This window comes from Thunnus albacares, chromosome 19, assembly GCF_914725855.1.
Source record: "Thunnus albacares chromosome 19, fThuAlb1.1, whole genome shotgun sequence".
NCBI classification, from domain to species: Eukaryota; Metazoa; Chordata; class Actinopteri; order Scombriformes; family Scombridae; genus Thunnus; species Thunnus albacares.
In genome coordinates this window covers 2,073,658-2,098,976 of record NC_058124.1, presented here as the reverse complement: position 1 = coordinate 2,098,976, position 25,319 = coordinate 2,073,658, and the positions used below count along the sequence as shown (strand labels likewise).

Genomic DNA, 25,319 nt, shown 5'->3' with positions numbered 1-25,319 from the left:
GGGAAGGACCTTGAAGAGAGGTAAATGCAGAACCCTTGTGAATTTTTAAAGGCAGGAACATATTATACAATAAAGTTTGACAATGTGAATATAAACACTGAGCTTTAGTCTTGCAGCAGTGCTGTGGGCTTGTTATCCCTCCAGTCACTTCTTACCCTGCATCACAGTAACCCACGCCACAACTTTTGCAGTCGCTGCAGAGGAACACACAGAATAATTCATTTCACTTTGACATTTCTCTTGCAGTATATAAGGGGGAGAGGCAAATGAGAAATACAGCGGGGACTGGGATTTTAACAGTGGTACAAGAACCACTCTGAGCTATTAGACCATAGGTTTGTGACGATAAATACTGATCTTTTTGGATAGCTGGCTGATTCCTAATTAATTAAAGAATCTGTCCTACAGAGATAAATCTTTCTAACTCTACCAGTGTGTCCCATGCTGCTTTGTTCTCTTAGTGCAGGACCTAGCAGTTCCTACCTTCTCCTGCGTTATAGGCCAGGATCGAGCGAGCTCTGGTCTGCTTGCCCTCTGTGTTTTTTCCAGAGCAGGTGTGAGAGCAGAGAGACCAGGGAGTCCAGGGGCTCAGGGCACAGTCTTTTGGGCAAGGCACCTCACAGATGGCTGGCATGGGCAGGATGGCATCACGGCAGAGCTGCCTCTCCACATATTCACCTGGATGCAAAAAAGGCACATGTTGAGTACTAAAAAGTGTCAGGCTTTTTGGGTAATCTAAGTAAAACTATGAGAAAAAGTGTTGAAAGGTTAAATGTGCTTCATATTCCCAATATTAACTCAAAAAATGGTTGCAAAGTTGCAAGTCTTCCAAATTAAACAGGTCATTTTTGGGCAACTGACATTACGACCTATTGTGTTGTTTTTCTTGGGAGGACAGTCTCACCCATATAGCTGTGCCATAGTAAATTAAGTGCAAATGAAGCATATTGCATGTTACTCGCAAGACAAGCAAAATGAAAGCCATCAGTCATTTGTTCAAATGTCTAAATATTACATTTTACTGACAAAGACCTCGAGTAGCTGTGTGAATCATAACTACTGTCTATCAAGGAGCAAAGGTGGAAGTAGCAAGAAATTGTTGCAGCAATGCAAAACCTTGTCAGTAGGAGGTCAAGATAGATGGGTGGATGGATGGTCAACAAAGCATGCAACTTTGACATGAGAGATTGTTTGTTTCCCATTTCTCACCATCGTCAATGTCAGTTTCTTTTAACCATGACTACAACTTCTCCCTAACCCTGACCGAGTTTTTAAACTAAACCACCATCTTTGCCTAACCCTTACCAAGGAGTTTTTGTGTGCCTAAACCTAACCAAACCCTAACCATAAGGCTGACTGTATACATTTTGAAAAAGCACTGATAAGGTTAGAAAATCCTAATGTGGGTCATTTGTAAATAGGAAACATATATTTTGTTGTTTAGTTTGAAAAACTTAGTATATATTACATAGTACGGAGATCCAACAGGAAAAGTTAAGGCATGCTCGACACAAAATAGTTTATAAAGGTGTCATTTGACCAAATTGAAAGGTAAAAGAGTCTATGGCTGTGGGTCAAAAAGTCTGCTCTCACAGAGAGGAAGGGGGGGGGGGGGGGATAATGATGAATCATATATGATAAATGGGGATAATTGAATCCTGCATACTAGTATGCAGTGATTTGATCAATCACTGTGTGAGGTGGCCATGATTGTCTGTTTTGGAAGGTTCCAAAAGACACCTTTACTCCTAGTTCTATTTCACCCCCAAAGAAGAACAAAATCAATGAAAAAAGGATAGGAGCATTGCTTCTTGTGCACACACAATAGACAAACCAAAAGGAAATATTCATGTCCTTATGAATGAATACCAGCTTTTTCAACAATGAAGTTGTGCATATTAAAATAATGCCTTGATTAGTAACCAGACAAGCTGCATGCACAGAAACATGCTCATTTCAAAATCACATGTGTCTGTGGGGAGTATGTAGGGCAATATATCTTCCATTGGGCTCTTTCCATGTGACAGTGAAATGATACATCATGAATCTTCATTTCAAAAGAGGATAATTTTCTTGCATTTATAAAAAAAAAATGGACACACATATTTTGTACATTTGTATGGGTAGAAAAGCCCAAAAGAGCCCAAAATATAACAATCTTTGACACATACGTACATACAGAACATACTGTAAGCAGTCTAATCCTTAATGTGTTTGCATAATTTTTCAATCACTTCAATAAATAAATTATACAGTCAAGTACCTTATGAATAATTTTAATGCATTTTATATTGCCTAAATCTAAGCAAATCTTGGGTGTAGTGGTGGCAAATCAGAAACAGTCAAATAAATCATTTTTGTACCAATGATTTATAAGTAATGGAGGGCATGAATCTTACCTAATCGTACCTATATAATCCTGTCGATTGAGGCCCAAGATCAATAAATGCTGAGGACATATTTTGTTGATTAGTTTAGGGGACTTGTTCTTCCAGGTTTTCAGATTCAACTGGAAACATCACTGTGATGACAAGACTTTGGGAAGTTGTGCTCATACACTTTGCGAAGAAACAAAATGGATACAAAGTGTTAATTAATTCAGAGGTGTTGGCTGAATTAATGTCAAAGTTTTTAATTTCTTTACAGAACAGCTCAGGTCTGTCACTGGAGCCTTGGAGGTTAAGCTTGAGTTGCAGGACGATTACGTTCTTAAATACAGATTGTCCTAAATGGCTTAAGGGAAATGGATGTCTGAGAAGGTATATTGGTTTACATTTGAAGTCGTTTGGTGGATTTGTTTTTGGACGAGTGGGGGTGCTGAGTTGCTAATGCGGCCTATATTGATCGAGATCTGCAGGCTGTCCTCACTCTCCTTACTCCCCTCATCCTATTCCATTCCATCCCATCCTGTCCTGAGGACCATATCTGTGAAAATCTCATTGTGAAGGGAAGAAAGAATGGCGACCAGTGAGTCGAATGACATGTCTGGGACCCCGGGGAAAAAACAGATCCATTTTCATCAGAAGGAGACAACAAGACATCAATAAGAGGCCAGTCAAGAGAAACTCTGAGGGATGCCACATGGCTGTGGGGGTAGGGTGGCGTTGGAGATGGGGGATGTATGGAGCCCTGACAGGGGTAATAGAAAACTTCCATGTGATAGGTGTAGGAGGAAATCATTAAAGTGTCAGTATGACACTGATGGGTTTCATGATGTCTTTTCTTAGTGGCAGCATTGCCACTAGGGACTTGATGATTTAACACACCTGTGCCAGTTTACCCTGGCCCATATACCAACAATGAGCAGAGTCAGACTTCCAGAGACCATTAACAGTACACACTGTACATGTTTTTAACATGCTCATCTTTGAGATTATATTTAAATCCATTCAACTCTTAAGTACAGATTGAGATATCCCAACAACTACCGATCTGTTTGTCATTAAATTTGGTGAATACTACTGGTGCCCAGAGGATCAATCCTGATGTTTCTTGTGACAATGACCCTTTAATAACACCATCAGGAAAAATGTTCCATCTGTAAACAACCTATATACAAATTTAACCCTCTTGACTTTGTACTGTGTACCTCTTCGAGAAATTTACAACGTTGCACAAAGTCAAAAGGTTGTGATATGTAGCATGTAAGCTAGCAAAGCTCTATAAACAGAGCCGTGTTCCTGTGCATGTGCAGTGGTGTCATACAAGGCGCTACAATGTCTTTGGAGCAGTTTCTAAACACATCAACATAACCATTGCCTTTGGGGAGAAGCAACATGTCACCCAGTGCAATGGTGTGTAGGAAGAATTGATTGTTAGTTTGACTCTGCATATGAGATTTGTTAACAATAGGAAAAATATAGAAAATCACTAGCTTTATCCTTTAAATGTATTCAAATCTATTTCTATTGTATTTAAACTGATTTCAGATAAAGACCTGACTAGGACTGTGGATCTACAGTGGATCTTCATCAGGTCAAAATAGTAAAGTTTGGTTATTTTTGATCTGATGAAGATCCAACTGGAATCAAACCTTATTCATTTAGAAAAATTTTGGATTTGGAGTCCATGTGCAGGTGTTACTGTTTTTTCATCAATTCTTTCAACCATGGCCACAATCTTTTCTTAACATTAATCAAGTGATTCTTTGTAACCATGACCATGGTTTACCTATTTACAGTATTTGTTGAAGTTTTAGTTGCCGACCTTTAACTAAACCTTAAAACAGTGGAAGATCAGACATTTTTTGTGAGGGTCATATGAGTTGTTCTGGAAGGAAATGACGATAGATATTGTCCTGATGAAAGGGGCACAAGATCAGAAAACACTCATACTGTTTTCTTGAAGGGCAATGACAAACAATCTGTTTTATTATATGGGTTGGAAGGCGTTGATTTTGGTTGGTTTTCCCACAAGATTATCCAATGAGCACCCATTCCTGAAGCATGAAGCTACAGTATTACATCCACAGCTAAATGCCTTCCAGGAATAGACTGGATTGCCGAGTAACAAAAAATGTCACCTTTACAGAAACAAATGATTTTCAGCATAAATGAATGTCATATCAAAAGAGGCCTTGTAGCATAGCAGGAAGGAAGTGTTTGAGATAAAGCACCTTTCTCCTCTGCTGTTCCTCATGGTGTTCAAAATCATTCCCCTAAACTCACAGATCTGAGAAGCTGAAGTGATATCAGTTCACCCTGAGCTCAGCAAGCAATTGAAGCGATCAAAGGGACAATTTTCTTTTTAACATTACACACATCAGACAAGTCAAACCTCTGTCTGAACCTCTGTTGATAGAAATGTACCAGACGGAGGTTGACATCTCCTCTATTCAATTCTGCAACATCCGGGGGAGATTGCCTCTCATGCAGTCAGAGGTAATGGGGAAGAAAGGCAGACTAAATCCAAGCTGACTGTGTGGAGCAGGCTGTGCTAATCTAATTTAGCAATAAGTCTGATTCAACAGGGTGCCATAAAAGGAAGCCCACTGCTCTTTAGCTGAGAGCCTCTCAGAAGATGGAAGGAAAGAAAGAAAGAAAGATGAAGATGAGGTCACCTTGAGCTGTTTTTCCTTTTATCACTGGGGCTGAAACTGCATTTAAATGGATCCTGATAATAAAGAACACTCTAGGATTATGGAAGAGGCAAAAGATGGAGATAAGTGATACTTTAGGATATTTCTTCTTGATCTTGAATGCGTCCGCTTCAGAGCCTGGACTGATACTAATTGAAAAAATTGTATTTATTTTTGATGGCATTATTTCTTCAGATTTCTTCCGCTTTCCAATGAACAACAAAAACAAGATTTTGCACAGCTGTCTGGTACATACATGGCTCCATTTTCTTATGGAGATACCACAATGACTGGAAAAAACAAATCTTGTAAAAATCCATCATACATGCTATGGCTTTGCAAGTTTGTCATAATTGTGGGCCTAATATTTCATAAACTGACACCTATTGAAAGTCTATGGAGAATTGAAAGGTCACAGTGGATTTTTTTTTATTACTTTTACTATTTCACAATACTTTTTGCATTCCCAGAATAAGCCAAAACTACCAAAGCAGCCACAATCACTGGCTGTGACCATAGCAAATTGGGTGCTCCCCTGCTCTGGCTGCTTTTTGCTAATGTAATAGTAGGCTACTCAGTCCGTGTTATTGCAGCTAATGTGAATATAAATAGTGGAAGGCAAGTTCTCTGTACCTGTCCTCTGTTAGGGTTAGGTTTAATGTATGGATGGGACAGACTGGGGCAACGGTATGGCCCTGCCTGTAGCTGTGATTATAACTATGGTTGCCAAGGCTTTAATGGGTGTACCTAACTACATGCAAGGGTTGCATCTGTGTATGAATTCACGTGGTTGTGTTGGCTGAGCTTCATAGTGAAGCCATTCCTGAACTCCTGTAGTATATGATAACACATCACATCAGATAGAAGCACAGGGTTCTGGTGAAAGGCTTTACACTGTCCTTTTGGCTAATATTACTTTCTTACTGTATGTCTACATGGGTGTGTAGTGAGTAAGCCAGTAAGCCTCTGCCAGTATTTACACAGGATGTGTTCAGGCACATTGTAGGTCAGTGCCCAGGACCCAATACACAGTCACTGTGGCTACATGCATAGCATAGACTTGAAGCTTTAAAATACACTTTGGGTTGTGGTTACATGTGTAATTATGTTACATGCTATGGCATGTGTAGACAGCTGGACTGATGTAAATAGAAGCATATTTGGTCCATCAGACACATGTGAGATAGATACAAAAAACGTGGTTGAAATGACTCCTGTGAAGACAAGTCTTTATAGGTGTTGTAAAAAAGTATGTTGCCACAGCCACAGTTACAGTCCTAGCCTTTGAAATAAACATAGCCATAGCCATAGCCAGATTCACAGCCTCAGCCATAGCTCTAGCCATAGTCATAAAGCACAGCCAGGCATAGGCAGCAGTCACAGCCAGTGGTTGAGCTTTGGTGGAAATATGCTGTAGATCAGAGGAATGACAAAAACTATTGAAAGGTAGCACAAAAGTCTTCTGAGGAAATGCAATGCTTAATGCGAGGGAACGCAAAAGTAGTTCCAAAAAAAACCTTTTCTCATAATTGCCTTTCAGGAGCTCCATAGAATTTACTGTTATTTAGCAAAAGTTGCAACATCATTCAAATTCTGCCTTTTTTTTTCCTTTTAAGCATTTTGGTTTGCTGAAGTAAGCCCAAATTCATCACATTGAACGTGAAACATGGTAAACCTACACCATTCTGTAAGATAATGAATATGGCCTGAGTAAATGTGTCATGAATATTTCACTTTTATCATGTGAAATATGAGAAACCACTTATTCTAAGAATGTTCATTCCTTTTTTCCCCTCATAATTAAATGGCTACAATAGCTGCTGCTGCGATATTATTGCCTGCGGCTATAATACTCTACAATTTGTATTTTGTTCTTAACTAATATGAACACCATGGGGATAAATTCTAGCAAATGGCAGGTTCAGCACGTCTACTCTGAACTGAACCCCTTCACAGTGTTGGTATGTTCTACTACTTCATAATAAATGACCTTTCAAGGACAATATTCTTTTAATTTTTCAAGCGAAAGAGAGAAAAGATAATTAGTAGTAGAAAAGAAGTCATTTTAGGATGAGGAAGATGGTAATCACTGCCACTGCAACAACATGGCACACTGCAGCCTGTGAATGGGGACCTTGATTATGAGTATAATATGGAAACTGATGAACAACCCCCATCTCTCTCTCTCTCTCTCTCTCTGTCTCTCTCTCGTTCTCCCCAGAGCTCTCATTAGCAGCTACTGTGTGATGGTTCAGGAATCTACTCATAATTGCCCTATTCCTACACACACACATACACACACACACACGCACACACAAACACTCACACACATATGCATATGCACACACCATTTTGATAGGAAAAAAAGAACAAAAAAAGTTTGGATGAAATTACAATATTCAGGTCATAATTGATTCATTAATGCAGAATGAGTTCCAACATTTTTCAGTTCACCAACTTATGGAATGATAGAGATACAAATCCATACACATCATTCACTGTCATCTATAATCGCTGTGTATTATAGCAGCTACATCTTCATTATCATTGACTTTTCAGGCCAAACTGTCTCAGCTTTTTTGTCTTTTTCCCCCCCCTCATAGTTAGCAAATGACTCAGCTTTTCTCTGACCCTTCATTAACTGAATGATACAACATTTCCCCAGCAGGCTACATCGTCTGATCCTTACATCCCCCCCCCCCACACACACACACACACACACACACACACACACAAAAAACCAATTAAAAATGCATTGGAACAATTCTCTCAAGGTACGCTGCTTCACCAAAATAAATGTTTACTTTTCCTCAGAAAGCCTCAGAGAATCTGCAAAGAATGATGGCTTTTAGCATCTCTTTGATTCAGGCAAGTTAGACTCCGATTAACAACAATGAACAGAAATCAAAGATGTGAAATATTTCCCACATTCCCAATTGGTCCCACCCTTCCCTGAAGACAAGAAACACATATCCAGTTATTTTTCAATGCTATATTATTCCTTTCACTGCTGTTAGCAGCTGCTCTGAAAGTTCGAGCTGCATTCATGCTAGAAGTATAAAAGGTCCAGCAGAATTTCATTCTAATTGGACCCACTGGCACATGATGTAAAACACAGTGGAGAGGCTGGCACATACTGCTCCATGAATTTATTTCTGCTAGATCTGTTGTCTTACTTGAAAATGATTTACTATGACACACACAACGTTATAAATAGTTTTCAGTAACACTGACCTTATAAAGGTTCCATGAATTTTTTGTTGTGTCACTGGCTTCATCTCCTTCATTTCCATTTTATATGCCAAAATTCAAGTTTATTTGCATAATGTTACATCCACAGTCTCATGGGGCTGTCCAGGACTATAACAGCAATAGTTCTAACCCAAGAGAAATAATGCATAGCACATAAAGAGTCACAGGTAGGTATACAACAATTAACAGACAAACCTAAATGTTTAAAGCAGAAAAAAACTGTAGACTTTTGTTTAACATATAGAGTCAAATGTCATATATGTGATGGATGTTGACATTCAACACCCAGCAAAAAGTTCAACTTTAAGATGCAGCTACACAGAAATAAAGTTTCACTCTACTTTGCGGCAGTAGAAGTGTGGCCTTTAGAAACACAGTCAGAACCTTTGGACTTCATATCTAATGTCAGACACTTTTGTTATTGCTGTTACTTTTTGCTGACATGTGACGTCGTAAGTCAGATGTAGCATCTTGAACTACTTTTTCTCTTTAACTTCAGATGTAGAGAGTCGGTTTTAACTCTTGTTTCTCTTCAGGGAAGCTCTTCTGTTGTTCAGCTGCTTCCCATGTGAAGAAATTGAGAGCTTGTGAGACTTTCAAAGCAAGCTACACCAACACTGTGAGTAGGTGTGCATGACTTGGAAAGACAAGTGAGGGAAGCTGCTTCTGTGCCACAGAGACAAAGAGCAGTATGTGAAAAGAACTGCTCTTTTCGATGCTAAACAGCGTTACAGACACCACCATGACTACCTGCTGTTTCTCTGGTATAGTAACGGATGAACAAGAAAGCAGTTGCTTCGTCCTCAGGTCAGAAAGTGTGTATATGTGTGTGTACGTTTGTGTGTGTGTGTGTGTGAGAGAGAGAGAGAACTCCCTCAGGCAGTGCCAGGACTGATCTCCTGGTGCCTCACATTCTCTTCCAGCACAATTTTGGCTGGTCGCCTGTGCTGGAGCCGAGGGGAAAGCAGCTACACACACACACACACACACACAGGAACACAATGAACTTGCTTAGAATAGCACAAACAATAAAGGAATATCTCCCTACAACAAATACAGCAATTACAATGTTGGGCAGCGGGCCAAGGCTATAAGGCCTACAGAGTGTTGGTTCAAAGTGAGGCCAAGCGTCTCCGCAGCAATCAGAGCTGAGTAAACTGACCCACAACGCACTGAACACAAGCTCCAAACAACACAGAAACATCTACACTTATCTGGTAATTAGCTTATAGGCTCAACAGAGCCACTTCATCAATGCTGTTACATTTGCTGTTCCAAACACCTGCGCCTGGCTGTGTAAAACACATAATGTCTCTGAATGTGGAAATTTCTTCTTTACTTAACATTTGAACTTAAAGGTCCCCTCCAGATGTGTTTTAAGAAATGTAAAAGTATTCTGCGCGGAATAATAATGTGTGTCTGATGCATAGCCTGTACATAAAGATGGACGTAGCCAGAGGGTATGACATCACCCGAAATGAGTGTCAATAGACATGAAATGAGTGTGAACAAAGATGGCGTCAAGCTGAGTGTCAGGCAAGAGTGGCGTCCTGATCACTCTTATCATTTACTCTATTTGACAAACTGTTTTTAATAGCAAAACTCCCTCAGTGAGCAAGTTTACCAGCACTACCACTGCTGAGACTTGAGGTGAGGTGAAAACTTTTGAAGGCAAACATTTTGGCTATGCAAAAAAACGCCATACATGATGCTTTCATTTCCCATGCCTGGATGCTGCAAACTCTGAGACATAAAAGAAAACCCGGTGAAAGTAAAAACAAGTGGGCCCCGGCCCTGGACATTAGCTTCCAACCAATCCCAGAGAAAGAAATGGGATGAACACTGTGTTTACCTGTGGTGATATATTCCTGGAGGACATTCCCACAGGAGCTCAATCAGGGCAATTGTCGGCCGTGGAAGGGTGGAGCTGGATAGTGGAGGAATGGACAAGGCCTATACTGTTCCAGTCATCCAGGATTGGATTTTTACACCAGATCCAAGTGCCACGAATGGGAGAAGTGGATGGGATCACAATACCAGCAAGGAAAAGGAACGCTAGTGCTTAACGTCAGTCCGGCGCCACGGAGACTCACAAAAACAAACTCAGTGACTTTAATTCTGTGTTTGCGCGGAGGAGACTTCACCTGCTGCATCTTAATATTCAGTCTCATTCCAAAGATACAGGAGATTCGCAGTCTCTGCCATCAGAGTAGAGTGGCAATTTCTCCAAAACATGATTGGATGACTCTGTTTGTGATTCAGAAATTGAAAAAGAAAATTATGGAGTGATGAGAAGAAATAGAAATAGAAAAGAAGGAGGAATATGTGTGTATACCAGATCAGAATTAGCTTTTAATGTTAGATCCGATTTAAACAATGACCTAATTGATGTATGGTTGGATGTTTTACTTCTGAAATCCAAACCCATCTTAATCGGGGCGATCGGTCACCGGACGAGCATCATTTTTTGAGCTGCTGGAGGAAACATATAATAACTGTGTTTATTTTACAAAATCAGAGGTCAGCATCACTTGAATATGGACATTTTCAAAAAGAACACTAATATTTATAAAAGTTTTAGAAATTTCTGTCAGCTGTTTAGCTTACATCAGTTAGCTAAATTTCTGATCCTACTAGGGTTACATCTACTACCCAAACAATTATTGATCTTATTGTTTGTCCAATCTGTTGAACATCTGTAAAACTGTAATTGAATGCTGTCTGAGTGATCATTTTCTTATCTATGCTACTCGAAAAATTCAAAGAAATGTTTTTAAATGTCAGTATACAGTAACAATGAGATCCCTTAAAAATTATAGTCTATCTGAATTGTGACGATGTTGATAAAGCCTGGGATTTATTTATATCAAAATTTCTACAAGTTGTGAATAAAATAGCACCATTTAAGACTGTCAGAATAAAGCAGAGAACTGAGCCTTGGATGACAGATGATATTTTAAAAGGTCATTAAATTAAGAAATTCAGTTTTTAAAGAATTTAAGAATAACCAGGATGATACTAATTTTATCCAGTATAAGAGCTTACACAATGAAGCACAAAGGTTGATCAATAATGCCAAAAAATCCTTCTTCAAAGAAAAAATAATTGAACATAAAAAAGCTTTTGAAAGGCTCTCAAGGATTTGGGTGATTAAAAAAAAGCTGCTAGGCTCAGCTTGGAGGTCAAAGGTAAAGTCACCTAAGACAAAACTTAAGTGGCTGACTATTTAAATACCTATTTTACTACAGTTGCTAAGAATGTTGTAGATAAGCTCCCTGATCACTCGGATGTATTCAATGAGGAGCAGGTATAGAGGCACTCTACAGTGATGGTAAGGTCCTGAAGAGACTTCAGGAACTCAGCACTAGTAAAGCTGCAGGTCTGGATAAAATTCAAGCCAGGTTTCTTAGAGATGCTGCAGATATTATTGCTCCATCTGTTACCAATATAATAAATATGTCAATTGAACAGAATAAGGTTGCAACAGAGCTCAAGAGTGCTCGAGTTCTCCCCTTCTATAAGACTGGTTGTAAGATAGATTGGGGGAACTATAGACTAGTTTCTATTTTATGTGTAGTGTCAAAAATAATGGAAAAAATAATTCATGAACAGATTGAGGAGTACATTCAAAACAATAATATTTTATTTCACTTTCAGTCAGGATTTAGAAAATCTTGCTTTACCGAATCCTGCCTGTTGTTTCTGACAGACAAAATCAGAAAGGAAATTGACTCAGTTAAAGTGTGTGGAATTGTTATGTTAGACCTGCAAAAGGCATTCCACATGGTAGATCACTGCATTTTAATTTACAAATTAAAAGTTCTGGGTTTTAATGATATGGCCATTAGGTGGATTAAATCCTGTCTTACAGATAGATATCAAAGGGTTGATATCAATGGGATGTTATCCAGTCCAATACCCATTACTTGTGGTGTCCTTAAGGGGAGTGTTTTAGGACCATTAATGTTTTTATTATATATCAATGACCTTAAATCGGCCTGTTCTTGTGATATATTTATATACGCTGATGATGCTGCATTATTTGTATCCCACAAAGAAAAAGTAGTTGTGGAAGATACCTTGAGCACAGAGATTCAAAAAGTTGTGAGGTGGCTCTCGGATAACAAATTTTCCCTTCATGTAGGAAAGACAGAGGCCATCCTCTATTGGTCAAGAATTAAATTGAGAAATTCATCTAATTTCATAGTAAAGATTGGTCAGACATCAATATCTTCAAAATCTTCAGTAAATTACCATGGATGTGTTCTGGATAATCTTTTATCAGGGGAAGACATGGCTTTAAAAGCTCTTAACAAACGTATCAATAAAACAAAATTCCTGGCCAGAAAAGCCGAATTGTTGGATATACCAACCTTAAAAACTCTGGAGCATTGGTGTTATGCCATTTTGATTATGCTGCCACCTTTTGGTACAGTAGCTCCTTGCAGTCTCTTAAAAACAATTACAGACTGCACACAATAAGTTAATAGGAGTTGTTTTAGAGCTATCCCTCTGCACACATCCCGATGGAGTTCATTTTACAAAATTGAATCTTCTCCCTTTGGATAAAAGTGTGGTGCAAATTAAGATGATATTTCCCACAAGACTGTGTACAAATCTGCACCTCCCTACCTTTCCAACCATTTTAATCTAAAAACAACCACTCCCACAACACTCGAGACAGTCTAACAAATTTTGTTCCTACGAGATTTAAAACATGTTTTGGGAAGAATACATTTTTATATACAGCCTCATGTCAATGGAACAAGCTGCCTATCTTGCTCAAGCTAAACCTAGTTGAGAGGAGTTTTAAATTAGATCTGAAAATCAGATCAGATCAAGAAACAAGAGGGCTGTGTACCGGGTAATAAATCTACAAGTGGTAGTCCTCCCTGGAACTCTCTTGGTGCAAAACCTAAGAGTAAATCATTTCTGCTGTTCTCTCTCTCTCGCTGGTGCTCTCAGCTCTCTCTCTCTTTTTCTCTCGTCTTTTTTAAAATGAGTTGGGAATCCGACAGCAAAGTCTAACTTTACTTTTAATGTTATCAAACGAAGAGAAATGTCCTCCCCTCCTCCTAGTAATGTCTTTGTGCTCTCTCATGGCAGAGTTTACAGTACTGATCAGTCTGATCTCTGGCTGTGATTGGCCACTGCAGCCTTCAACCGCAATGACGTTGGGTTGTGTTTCTTCTTTCGGCCAAAATGGCCTCAGCCAAAATGCACTACCCCCATTCAGATCAATGGGAAGACTGGCGTTTTCGCCGCACCACCTCATTTGACCTGAATATGGCCTAACAGACAGAGCCAAGTGCTGTGAAATTAATGATGAAACTGTTAAACCCCCACACAGCTATAGACAGCTGCAAAGGGGAGAACAAGCAACAAACCTCCCCAACAACCAAGTGTGCAACTGGAGAACAGATTTACCCCCTGTTGCTGGACTCTGGATCTCTGTCTGAAAACCTGGATAACCTCTCATCTTCAAACAGCAGGGTAAGGACTGGGAGTAAATCAGAAAGTAAAAGGTTAGAAAAGCTAACGACTGAGCCTCAAAGTCTGATTGTGGGTGACTTTGCTCTAAAAGATGTAAGAAACATGTGCAGTAAAAACACCAAAATACTCTGTTTTCCCAAGGATATGGTCTGTGACATGATAGAAAGAAACCTGCACATCCAACTGTGAAAACCATAATTGTGCACACATGGACCAGTGATGTAGTGAAACACCAGTCTGAAGTATTGAAACGAGACTTTATTGATCTGTTAAACACAGTCAGCTCTTTGAATGCTGAGGTGTTTATCAGTGGTCCTCTACCGCCAGTCAGAAGAGGAGTTGAGAGATTCAGCAGATTGTTGGCACTGAACACATGGCTCTCAACTTTTTTTTGGGACCACAGACATCTTTTTAAGGCAGATGGACTTTGTCTTAACAAGTCAGGAGTAAAATTGTTCACCTCTAACCTATTTTACTTCCTGCATCACCCGTCTGTTCCCTCTGCCAAGGACAAGAGACGAGGGGAATCAGAACAGGAGGAAGACCTAACACAGTGTGACAGAAACCTTGAAAGAGAGCCACCGCAGCCCCCACCTGAAGAGAGCTTTAAACATGAGACTTATCAGAGCCGAGAGGAAGAGGAGTCTCCACCCCTCTCACCAACAACTGCCTGTGAGGATTCAGGTTCTTCACCCCCCTAAATCCCATCCAGGTCACCCTCCTACCCGCTCTTGGAGTTAACTGACCAGATGAAAGAGCTGGTCACTGCTGGGACCAAACTTACCCCCCCCACACCTTCCCCTGCCCCACTCCCATTTTCTCCTTGGCATTCACCTCTACCAGTTTTGACACAATCGTCACAGATACGCTTTTACCTCTTTTGAATATGAGGCTCTTCAGTTGAATGCATCTTCTTGAGCTATGTTCCTAAATATCTACAGGCCACCTAAATACTGTGCAACCTTTTTTGGTGACTTTTCTGAACTGCTGTTTATAATCTGTATTGCCAGGTCTGCTTTCTGTCCCCAGAGTCAAAACTAAACATGGAGAAGCAGCGTTCAGTTTTTATGCTCCACATATCTGGAACAAACTCTCAGAGAACTGCAGGTCTGCTGCAACTCTCAGTTCTTTCAAATCAGGGCTGGAAACTTTTCTGTTTGTCACTGCCTTTGATTGAATCAAATATTCATTCATTTCTTACACTGCATTGTAACATTTATTCTTGTATTTTATACCTGCCTTATACTATTTTAGCTTGCTTTTATTTTCTATTCTCTTAGCTCTTTATTTATTTTTTAATGACTGTTTTTGATTGTATTTAAATGTCCTTTTATGGTGTGTTTCTTTTGCACTTTATCTTGATGTATTTAATGTTTTATGTAAAGCACCTTGAATTGCCATGTTGCTGAAATGCGCTTTATAAATAAACTTGCATTGCCTTGCCATAATGACAATATTATTGACAGTTGGAGCAGCCAGCAGCTGTTAGCTTCCATATTGGCTTTAGCCTCAAGCTGTGGTAGTTTCCGCTTGGTCTGATGAAGTTTTTCCACAAATAATTACCTAGTTAAAAATTCTTAAAATGACATCTTCTTCTCCATGCAAATATGTTTCATTTCAGAAGGTTAACTGCTGGACTTGAGATGTCTCCTACTTCACTGAATTTGATTCTCAGTGTATGTGCACTGAAGGCTTCACAATATCGATTGCAATATGGTAAATTTCCTGAAAAATCAATTGAGAGTATTTATGGATGAGATAGTAATGTCTGTTTTTGGCTTCATCACATTGATGCAGAAATCATATAAAAAAAAAAACAGTATGACCAGGTCTGCTCATTGATTTCCAACATTCCCACAGTGATCTAATATATGATTATATGGGCTTGTCTGATACTGTAGGTGTTTGAGGTTGCTTAGAATAAACAGATAAACAGCTGGTAGTTGGACATTATTTTTTAACAGAGCATGAAAAGAAAGCGAAGCAAAGAAACTAAGGCTTCATCAACAGTGCTGCCCACACTGTTGGAGGCAACACACACTAGTGGTGTATGATGTATGTCATACACACCTGCACCCATTGTTCTCTATGTGAGCCAGCTTTTACTTGATATGCGTCATCACAAGTTGATCTGTGTTAGCGCATTGAGATATGCTACTGTCCAACTTCCTCTCAACAAGATGTGTCAGCTCTTCAGAAAAGCAGCAATTTTTAATCTCACGCATGTCTGGGTGATGTGCCCAGTGGGTGCTTACAGGCGTCAACTGATGAACATCAAATGATGTGACACTAGACTGGTCCCTGTACAGTAATTATTGCTTAAAACCAAAAGAGAAGATCAGTTAAAAAAGTGCTTTAGGTGCCTGTTACTCCCAGACACAAAGAGCTGCTTTAAAGTAAAACGTTTCATGTATCTACTCACCATCACTGTTAACACACTGCACTTGAGGGATCTGTGTTCCCGGTCCGCACTCCTTCTCATTATCAGGGATGCACTCCTCCAGTTTAACCACCAGCCAGTCGTAGCAGCTAGGATCTTCGCATGGTATTGCCTCCACCAGATGGGGGCAGTTCCCTGTCCCACCCGTTGGTTCATTGACGATCTTCCTCTTCCTCAGTTTGAACCCTGTCGAAGAACAACAGGATCCCAATGAAGTCAATGAACACAACCCAGACCCGCTAATCAACCACAGCCGCCATCCCCCCACCCCTCTGTCATCTGCTGAGCAAAAACTTGCCGCGGTTTGACAGAATCTGTGCAACTGTAAGCACATTAACTTCACCCTGTGGTCACAGTGTGCCTTTGATGATAACCATAATAATGCATGTAACATGACAGTCCATTAAGCCTGAAGTTGACTGAAATTCCAAGACAAACTTCATAAAATGTTTTATTCTCATTACGTTAGCTTTTATCCAAAGTGACTGATGCATGGAAGCCATTCATTCAGCTGGGGTTTGTTCTCATGTATGTGTCGTTTCCTCTGCTCAAGGGCATGGGATTCCATGATTCCATGGGGGGGGGGGGGCGGTGTTAACTCCACCCCAGCCAAGGTCACACACCCTCTAATCCACACTCCTGCTCCAGCCCGATAAGACGGCAGAGCCTTGGAGTGCCTGCGGGACTCAGGTGGAAGCAGCAGAATCTCCTCTATTCTATTTCATTTTTGTCTCTCTTTTCCCCTCAAAAACCTTTATTTAATCAGGCAGGTCAGCTGAACATGTACTGTCATGTGTCTAGACCCATTGATGGGGTTTTATCGGGGGGGGTGGTGGAGGGGGGGCATGGAGGAAGATGGGACTTGGGGTGCGGGGAATTCAATTCTATCAGGCATCACTCACTTGCTATCTGCAGGGTGTATTATGAATGGCTCGGCTGCAAGATAGCAAGGCAGCACAGGCAGCTGCTGTCAGAGCTGGAGGTTTCATTTTGACTGAAGACATACATACATGGAAACAATCATATGTGATGACCCATCGTGTACATGACATCAGCTCAGGATAGCAAGGCTGCGCAGTGATTCTCAGGGAAAAGTGAATAAAAAGGCCTTTATTTGTCGTGTTTTTTAATGACTCTAGCCCACTGAAATAAAGGACTTTTATTTTTCAAACCCACCTTGAGTGCCTGGACCTGGATTTTTTATGCCATTCATAATTCTTCCACTCTTTTTGTTATTTATGAGGTATTTTTATATATTTCTCGAGAACCACTCATCCAAACAACTTCACACATATTCCTGCCAGGTATGAAGTAGATGAACAGTTCTCCAGGCAGGACAGACTTACAGACAGACAGACAGACAGACAGAGATTTCTTGCTTTATATAAAGAGATATGAATGTAATTTCTAGGAGACAGAGTTGGACAGCTGCAGCCACATACAAAAAAAAACCCCTTATAACTAATGTTACTGTCTACAGCAGGAAAGAGACCAAATTCACACCTCTGTTATTGAAATTTAAGACTTTTTAAGTCCTGCAGATACCCTGGTACCTCAACACAAATTTGAGATAACTCATTTTCGTGCCACAAAAGGACCAGATGACGGCAATACAGTTAAAATTGCATGTTGATGATTAGAAGTCCTGCATTTGAGGAGAGCTACTCTGATATCATTATGATAAGTAGATTACCTTGCGCCAGGGGTCAGAGCCAGAGCCAGACCCAATGTCAAAAGGCTATTCAGCCCTTGCCTGCTTAGATGTGTCAGGTCAACAGTCATCAAATCCACTGAAAGTGAAGCTGTGCCAACAGCTGGTCCAGTTTTCAATCATGCATGTAGTTTGACCCTTTGAACCCTATGGCAGTTTTGCTCATTTTTAATTTCCTTCACTTATAGGCTTATGTCAGTGTCACTATATGTGTCACCCAGGCATATCATATATTGTTTTTTTGTTTGTTTTTTCAGAACAAGTTAAGCTATTTAGAGATGCCATCATTTTTGCATTCTCTGGCAGAATCTTGTGAAGGGAAAAAACTAAAAATGTAAAATGAAATGTTGTAATCCCTTGTTTTTACATCCAGAAGCTTTCGGTACAGGACACATATCCATATATGAATGGATAGATGAGACCGTCAGGGCTCCAGGGATATAAGATGTTGATGGGACATTCTGAACCTCAATAATGTTCTGTTAGTGCCAAACAAACAAAATACAGAAATAACCCATTATCACAGATTTGATCACTTTGATTGTTTTGCTGATTATAATTGTTCTGTATCAGTCATCAAGATATCAATACATTTGGTGACATCATTTGTTTTTTGTTTGTTTGTTTTTTTTTACATTATGGGGAATCTGTTCCACAGAGTTACATTACACTTCCGGTTTACACACAGGTATGGATTTAGCTGTAAAAAGAACCACTGTGTTACTTTTGCTGGAGAAAAAGTCATACATTTGATGATAATAAACCAAAAACAAAAACAATTAGCTGAAGGAGCCTAAAATGACACTACAGAGATCAAATGCTAAACATTTGATTGATTGTTAATATAAAAACATTTATTTGTGTATCTACCACCATTTTATAACATAAGCTAATCTAAAGCTACACATTAGCTTGACCAGCTACAGTGTAGAACTATCAACAATATAATTTGGGATTGTCACATACAAACACACACATAGAGGCTCTTGTTGTGCTGTGGCCGCTGGTCGGTGACAGCCAATCTGCACTGCCCAACCTGCAAAAATATGCATTAATCAAACACCCGAACCTGACCCGACCCACAAACCAGCTTAGTGAGCTGTGGGAGGGAAGCAACATGCCATGGCCAGGGATCAATGCGCTATACCCGGGGTGATAAACGCGCTGTGGCCGGGGAGCAACACGCTGTGGTTTTGTTGTGAAATGTGTGCTTATTAAGACCTTTGGACAACCAACAGAAAAAGTAAAAGGGGTAAGCTATGTTCTGCTATCGCTATGGAGCTTGTTTTCTGCCCCTTTGTTGAGAAAATAATGTTGTTTTAGTTGTGTGTGTGTGTGCTTGGGAGAGGACGACTTGGCGTTGCAGGGGTGTTTTGTTGTGAAATGTGGTGTCTCATTAGCTGAAGAGCTAATATCTACAGGGTGTTTCTACTCAGATAGCACCGTTTTTTGTTGTGTTGTTGTGTCTTTATGCCGGTCGTTTGTTGATGTAAGCGGGAGAGAGGGAAGGCATTCTGGAGCAGCGCAAAAACATCACATCCTTTGGATTTTAATGGAAAATCCGTCCCAGGTCCTTCACATAGAAATCAGTCCACAGGGTGTTACAGACAACTGAGGAAGTCAGGGAAGGTCTCATTTTTTTTACGTTACATTATAACCCATTGGCAATAAAAAACGATTAATACATGTAAATTTCCCAGACTTTTACAAGTCTTGCATATAGAACCTTTTAATACTATACATTATTATTTAAAATGATTGAGTTGTGCCAAATACATCACCTATATAATCTTAAACAATGAAAATATTTTTTTCTAGAATCCTGGGAGGACAATAACAACAAGAAACTGCATCATTTTATCTGGTTCTTTTCAGATAAAAACAAGATGTGTGTTCATGCTTGATACTAACCTATTTTGTTTAATTCTATACAGGTCACCGATACCTGTGTGGAGTTGAAATAATAAGAAAATAATGCAATGTAAATCTCAATCGCAATATTGGTCAGAGAAAAGGTAATTTGATATTTTCCTCAATCGTTCATCTCTAGCTGTTGTTAACAGCATATTAGTCAAATACTAGGAAGGTGTGAAGTCCTCTGCATATAGATCATACAATATAAAATATAAACAGTCATCACACTGATGCACTGAAATCACAGCCGACTGATTCCCATGTTGAGTGTCAGAGGGATAAAAAGATGTAAATTCTGGAAGATCCATTTTGAGTCCATATCTTTTCTGGATAATGAGAGCCAGGGTACACACACTTGAGGATGTGTGTGTGTGTCTGTGTGTTCGTATTCACTTTTACACAATGTACAGTAGACGACAGCGCGAGAGCAGAAATGGCGGAGCGAGCAAATGAGCGAGTACAAGCGGATCCATCATTAAGATGCATGGAGGAGAATTTCCAGCCGTCGCCTTTCATATGAGGCGCTTCATTAAGGCAGAGTCAACATGCATTAGTCATGGCAGACGCCGCTGTTCCAGGGGTAATTAAGGGCTGAAGTAACGACTGCGTCAAACCTGCAGATGGACTAGCACAACCTGCCATAACAGCCAACAAATACACGGAGGAAATGGTGACGGTTTGGCTCTCACTTCAAACTTATGCCCTCCTCTAGTGCTGTCACAAGGCCAGGGCTCTGACTTTGATACCAATACTAACTTTAATATCTAAATAATTAATGCTAAAATGATACCAGAGAAATTGGAAAACATATCCAGCAATATTTCAGAACAAGGTTTCATATTTACACATTCTTATGAATGTTTATCAATTTTGAATTGTATAGATCCTTATTTGCTTGATGAAACCAGTTTGCTAACCAGTTACCCACAACCAGTTTAGCAGTCTGTCTGCTAACTACTTATGTTAGCAGTCTTTATGTTATAGGCCTTGCACTAAGCTATTAGCGTATTATCTTCAACACTGAGAGCATGATTATGCCCCAAGTCGAAGTAAGACAAGGAACATAGAATAAAAACAGATCCATCAATATGATTGTTTTCAGGTTTCACTCGGTATTTTTATGACGTTACTAATATATAATATATAATGTGCCATGTCTTGAAAACCACTGGACAAACATTACAGTCTAAAAACTCAAATATCACAATTTGAAATTTCAGATGGTGGGTGTTTTGATGGGGCCTGTTGTCTCAGTTTGGTATGAAGGGGCCAACAGTGTCAGACTTTGAAAACCTTTATACTGGACAAACAGATAAAATGAATACAATTCAATACAGGCTTTAGCCTTCAATAGCACATTAGGGGCCCTATTTTCATGTTGGCACAAAGTCAGTGGGAAAAAGCCATTATCATTTTTATCATGTGGTGGTCCAGTTTTTTGCACTTGTTTGGTGATTTCTTGGCTCTAAGAACACCTGCTTGCGCCACTGTGGGTAGATTGGCACAGCTAACTTTGTGTTCATGCTGCTAAAGTAACACAGTGCAATTTTAGTGTTCATTTTAGCATGAAATTGTGCTTGTTTCTGCGTCCAGTTTCAGGACAGTAGGGTCCTAAGCCTGCAATCCCAATAGAACACAATTTCCTACTGTACAGCACAACAGCATTATAATGATTGCAGTGAGCTCTTACCTTTCTTGGCAGTCTGGTCCTGGCAGTTCTCATAGGTGCAGGGTCCCCAGGCGCTCCACAAAGACACCTCACACTCAACAGGACAGCTTATATGGCAGAGCTGGGTGGTGTTTGGGGGGATGCCCAAACACAGATCACTGTCCACTGGTCGCAATGCTATAGAGACACAAAAATATATCAATATTACACCAAGGAATATTCACTTAAGAGGTAACTATGGAACACACTGATACCCTGTAAGAATGATGATGCCAGGTTCCAAGCCAAGCTGAACGTGGGATCCTGAGGTGGTGGGTGAGTTGTTTCCTCTGCACCCCCAGAAATAAATACAGAATTTCTAGCTTACACATAAGGTATAAGGTAACCTTACATTCATTTTCAAAGCTGTGTACAGAGAGCCATGCATATATGCTGTGCAATAACTACAGTATTTCAACGCCAGTCTTGAATGCTATGTGAAATGTGTATGGATTAACAGAACAAACCACATAGATGTGAAAAAATTTTCAAAAGAAAAAAGACAGAAGTTGGTCTTTAGATCTCAGATAGCACTGTCTTCAGAATCCCATATCCCCACAGAAAAAAAAAACCTTTCAGCTGAAAAATCAAAGACCAAAAAATGCAAACACGCTACTCTTTCATTCCACGGACCCCCAAAACCAGACAACTTTGAATCTACAAAGCTTTTATTATTTCCCCAGCACAGCAGGCCAGTCATCCATTTGGCCTGATTCTCGGCGGACCTCAGCTATAAACAGCTGTAGGTGACTCTCTGCAAGGTCATCAGGTTGATGAATCATTCTGGTTGTGCCACAACAGGACTCAGCCTCATTCACATGCAAATTGCCTTTGCTTGGCCGAAGGTGCATCCTTTAACAGTGTCGCTTTAATGTGCATACATGTGGCATGCCCTTGAGTGCCCATGTAACACAGGAGTCAGTGAAATGTCAAATGGTAAAATGTGATTAGGTGCTATTTCATTAAATAAATATCAAATATTTTCTAATTCTTTGATATAGTTTGATGTGTTATAGTCAGTTTTGGGTGTAATGCGTTACAAAGTAATATAAATAAATATACCCCTATCATAGAGACAGCACACTGTGTAACATGTAGAGAAGAACTTCAAAAGGAGATTCTTGCTTGTGCTTTTCATTTATTGCCTATTTTTTACAATGTAACTTTGTAGAAAGGAGAAGGGGAACAACAGGTTATGGAGAGTCCCTTGGGAGCATTTCACTTGTGTCAATAGCTCAGCTTTATCTCCGGCAAACACCCCCAACTCTGGGAGTGATGCCCAAATAAGGAAATGTGTGTCATGTAGCAGGTGGATGTGACTCCCCTAGTTGAGCCGTAACAGCGGAACAGAGGAGAGAGACTGAGATAGTGATGTAACCAACCTGGTGTGCTGGTATTTGATGGTCTTTTTTTTCTTCCCAAAACCAAATGATTTAAAAAATATTTGTACAAAATAAATGTTAATAAAAAACCCACTATTTGTGCTTTGCCGAATAACATATTTGTATAACATAACAGTCCAGTAATGCTAGCAGCTCTGTGAGGCTGTACTTACATGTAAGCACAATGGTACTTTGGGCTAAATACCAATGCAACATGCTAACATGCTCACAATGACAGTGCTACCATGCTGATGTTTAGCAGGTAATGTTTACTATGTTCACCACCTTAGTTAGCATGCTAACATTTGCTTGTGAACACAAATGACTGTCATTAGTTTTGCAGGTATTAACAACACATCCCATCCTATATTTAGGACAGGTGCAGGACAAAAGATTCAATGAAAGAACAAAGCAGTGTGTCACACACTAGATTTTAACTCCCCCAAACTTTATTGTGACTTAAAGGAGCAACATTAACAATTATTAAGATATATTATTTGTATATATTTTGTGGAAAGTGTCACTGTTCTTTGTGATTTTTGTCAGATGCTGATAATGTATTTGATCTTGATTGTGTCAATTTCTGCCATAAATTGTACAAATAATGACTTCAGCATGATGTAACTAATTTGGTGTATAAATACATATCTTACTCTTTGTTATGTTGGCCATCCTACAGTTGTTGAGACATTTTGATCTGAACCAAAACTGTCAACCTGATGGTGTCAGGGAGTCAATCGGATTCACCATGAACGTCTGTAAAAGAATTTCATGGTAATACATCCAGTTAGCTGTTGTGATATTTCAGTCTGGACTGACTGGCCAACACTGCCATCTCTAAAGCCACCCTGCCAAATATGGGCAATTCTGATTATATTGGCAGAAAATATCAGCTATTCAAACCAAATTGCCAGTACTGGCTGTGAAAATGCCCTGTCACTGGAACGGGCCATAACTTACCACTGGGAGGTATTAAACAGAAGATTAGCAAATATGCCACTGCGCTAACAGGTGCTCAATTATAGCATCCAAATGACCTGTTGATGACGTTAATTCCAACACATCCATGTGTTGTCATGCTAACTGAACAATCAGAAATCCCATTTCTTATTTAAGCTTTGCAACCATGTGGTTCATTTGGAGGACAATAGCCTCTTTGTTCTCCTCCCTCCTTGTCCAGTCTGAGCAGCTCTCCACAAGCATAACAAAGGCTGATTAATGGACATCTCCACGCAGACTGACCTTGCTCAGGTAACTCTGTGCCAGATGGTCTAGGCTTCCCTGTGCTGCCCTTCCAGCCGCCAGCATAGGGACCTCAGAGGCTGCCACCCTGCGCTGCCATGTGCTGACTGCCATCAATAACCTGACTCCCAGTTCCTTTCTAGCTGAGGTTTCATGGCATCACAGTGGCACAGCTGTTATACAGCATGTCATGGCTTGTTCCCTATAGGGTTTCGCATTGATCGGTACCAGTACAGGAAAAATAACTGATACAACTTATATTGGAGCACACTAACAGTGAAATATTTTGTTTTCTTCAAAAGGAAATGAGTAATGAAATAGATGCCATCAGGGAAAAATAAAAAGCTGCTTGTGACAATCAAAAACACACTCTACTTGTGAATGTAGCATTGCAATAAACAGTGATGCTGTCAGCAGTAATCTTTGCATGACTGTGACAAAATTCATACTGAGTACTAGTATAGTGAGCCTTTGCTTTCCAACTGCGAGTAAATCAAATTAAGAGCGAGCAGGGATCTGGGATAGGAGTAGCTCCCAGTAATCAAACTGGGAATAACATGTTCAGAGATATTATTGCCAGACTATTCTATCTCACTCACTCTGGGATTTGCTAATCATCCTCAAAAGCAAATGATAAGATTACATCAACTTAATTGAGCTACAGATTCTCTCCACAGATTCTCTCAGCCACTTGGCTCATCATAATAAAATCAGGCACCGCGTGCAATGACAGGAGAACTAGGAAACGATACGGTTACTGTGGTCTTGATAAGAACAGTCACACGTGAACATTACATTCAACAGCTGAGCTGAAGCCGATGCTGAAGTGAATGAGAAAAAAAAAAACACTCAACTTCTCTCTTGAAATAGAAATCAGTGGCTTTTTTTTCACATGTTGGAGTCAAAATAGCCATAATGTGAAATTGAAAGCTTAGAAAAGATCTAGTAAAGTGACCTTGATTGATGAAGTGAAGATGATTGATGTGATTATTAAGTGATGATTATTTCTAAAGGTCAAGCAGGAAATTTCACACCCACGGTCTAAATAGTTTCCACTTCTTCTTATGTATCTTAAGGCTAATTTTGAGAATCATTGTTCC

At 39.8% G+C, this 25,319-nt stretch overlaps 1 protein-coding gene across 3 annotated transcripts in view; it reads right to left on the bottom strand.

Moving 5' to 3' along the window:
• The window catches only part of thsd7aa (thrombospondin, type I, domain containing 7Aa), a 179,200-nt gene that overhangs the window by 61,550 nt on the left and 92,331 nt on the right, over positions 1–25,319 (bottom strand). For all 3 annotated transcript variants that reach the window (XM_044335929.1, XM_044335927.1, XM_044335928.1), the window contains exons 5-7: positions 21,578–21,733; positions 16,245–16,448; positions 484–678 (exon numbers count right to left, since the gene is read on the bottom strand). In XM_044335929.1, the coding sequence (XP_044191864.1) occupies positions 484–678; positions 16,245–16,448; positions 21,578–21,733 (555 nt within the window). The remainder of the gene's footprint in view (positions 1–483; positions 679–16,244; positions 16,449–21,577; positions 21,734–25,319) is intronic.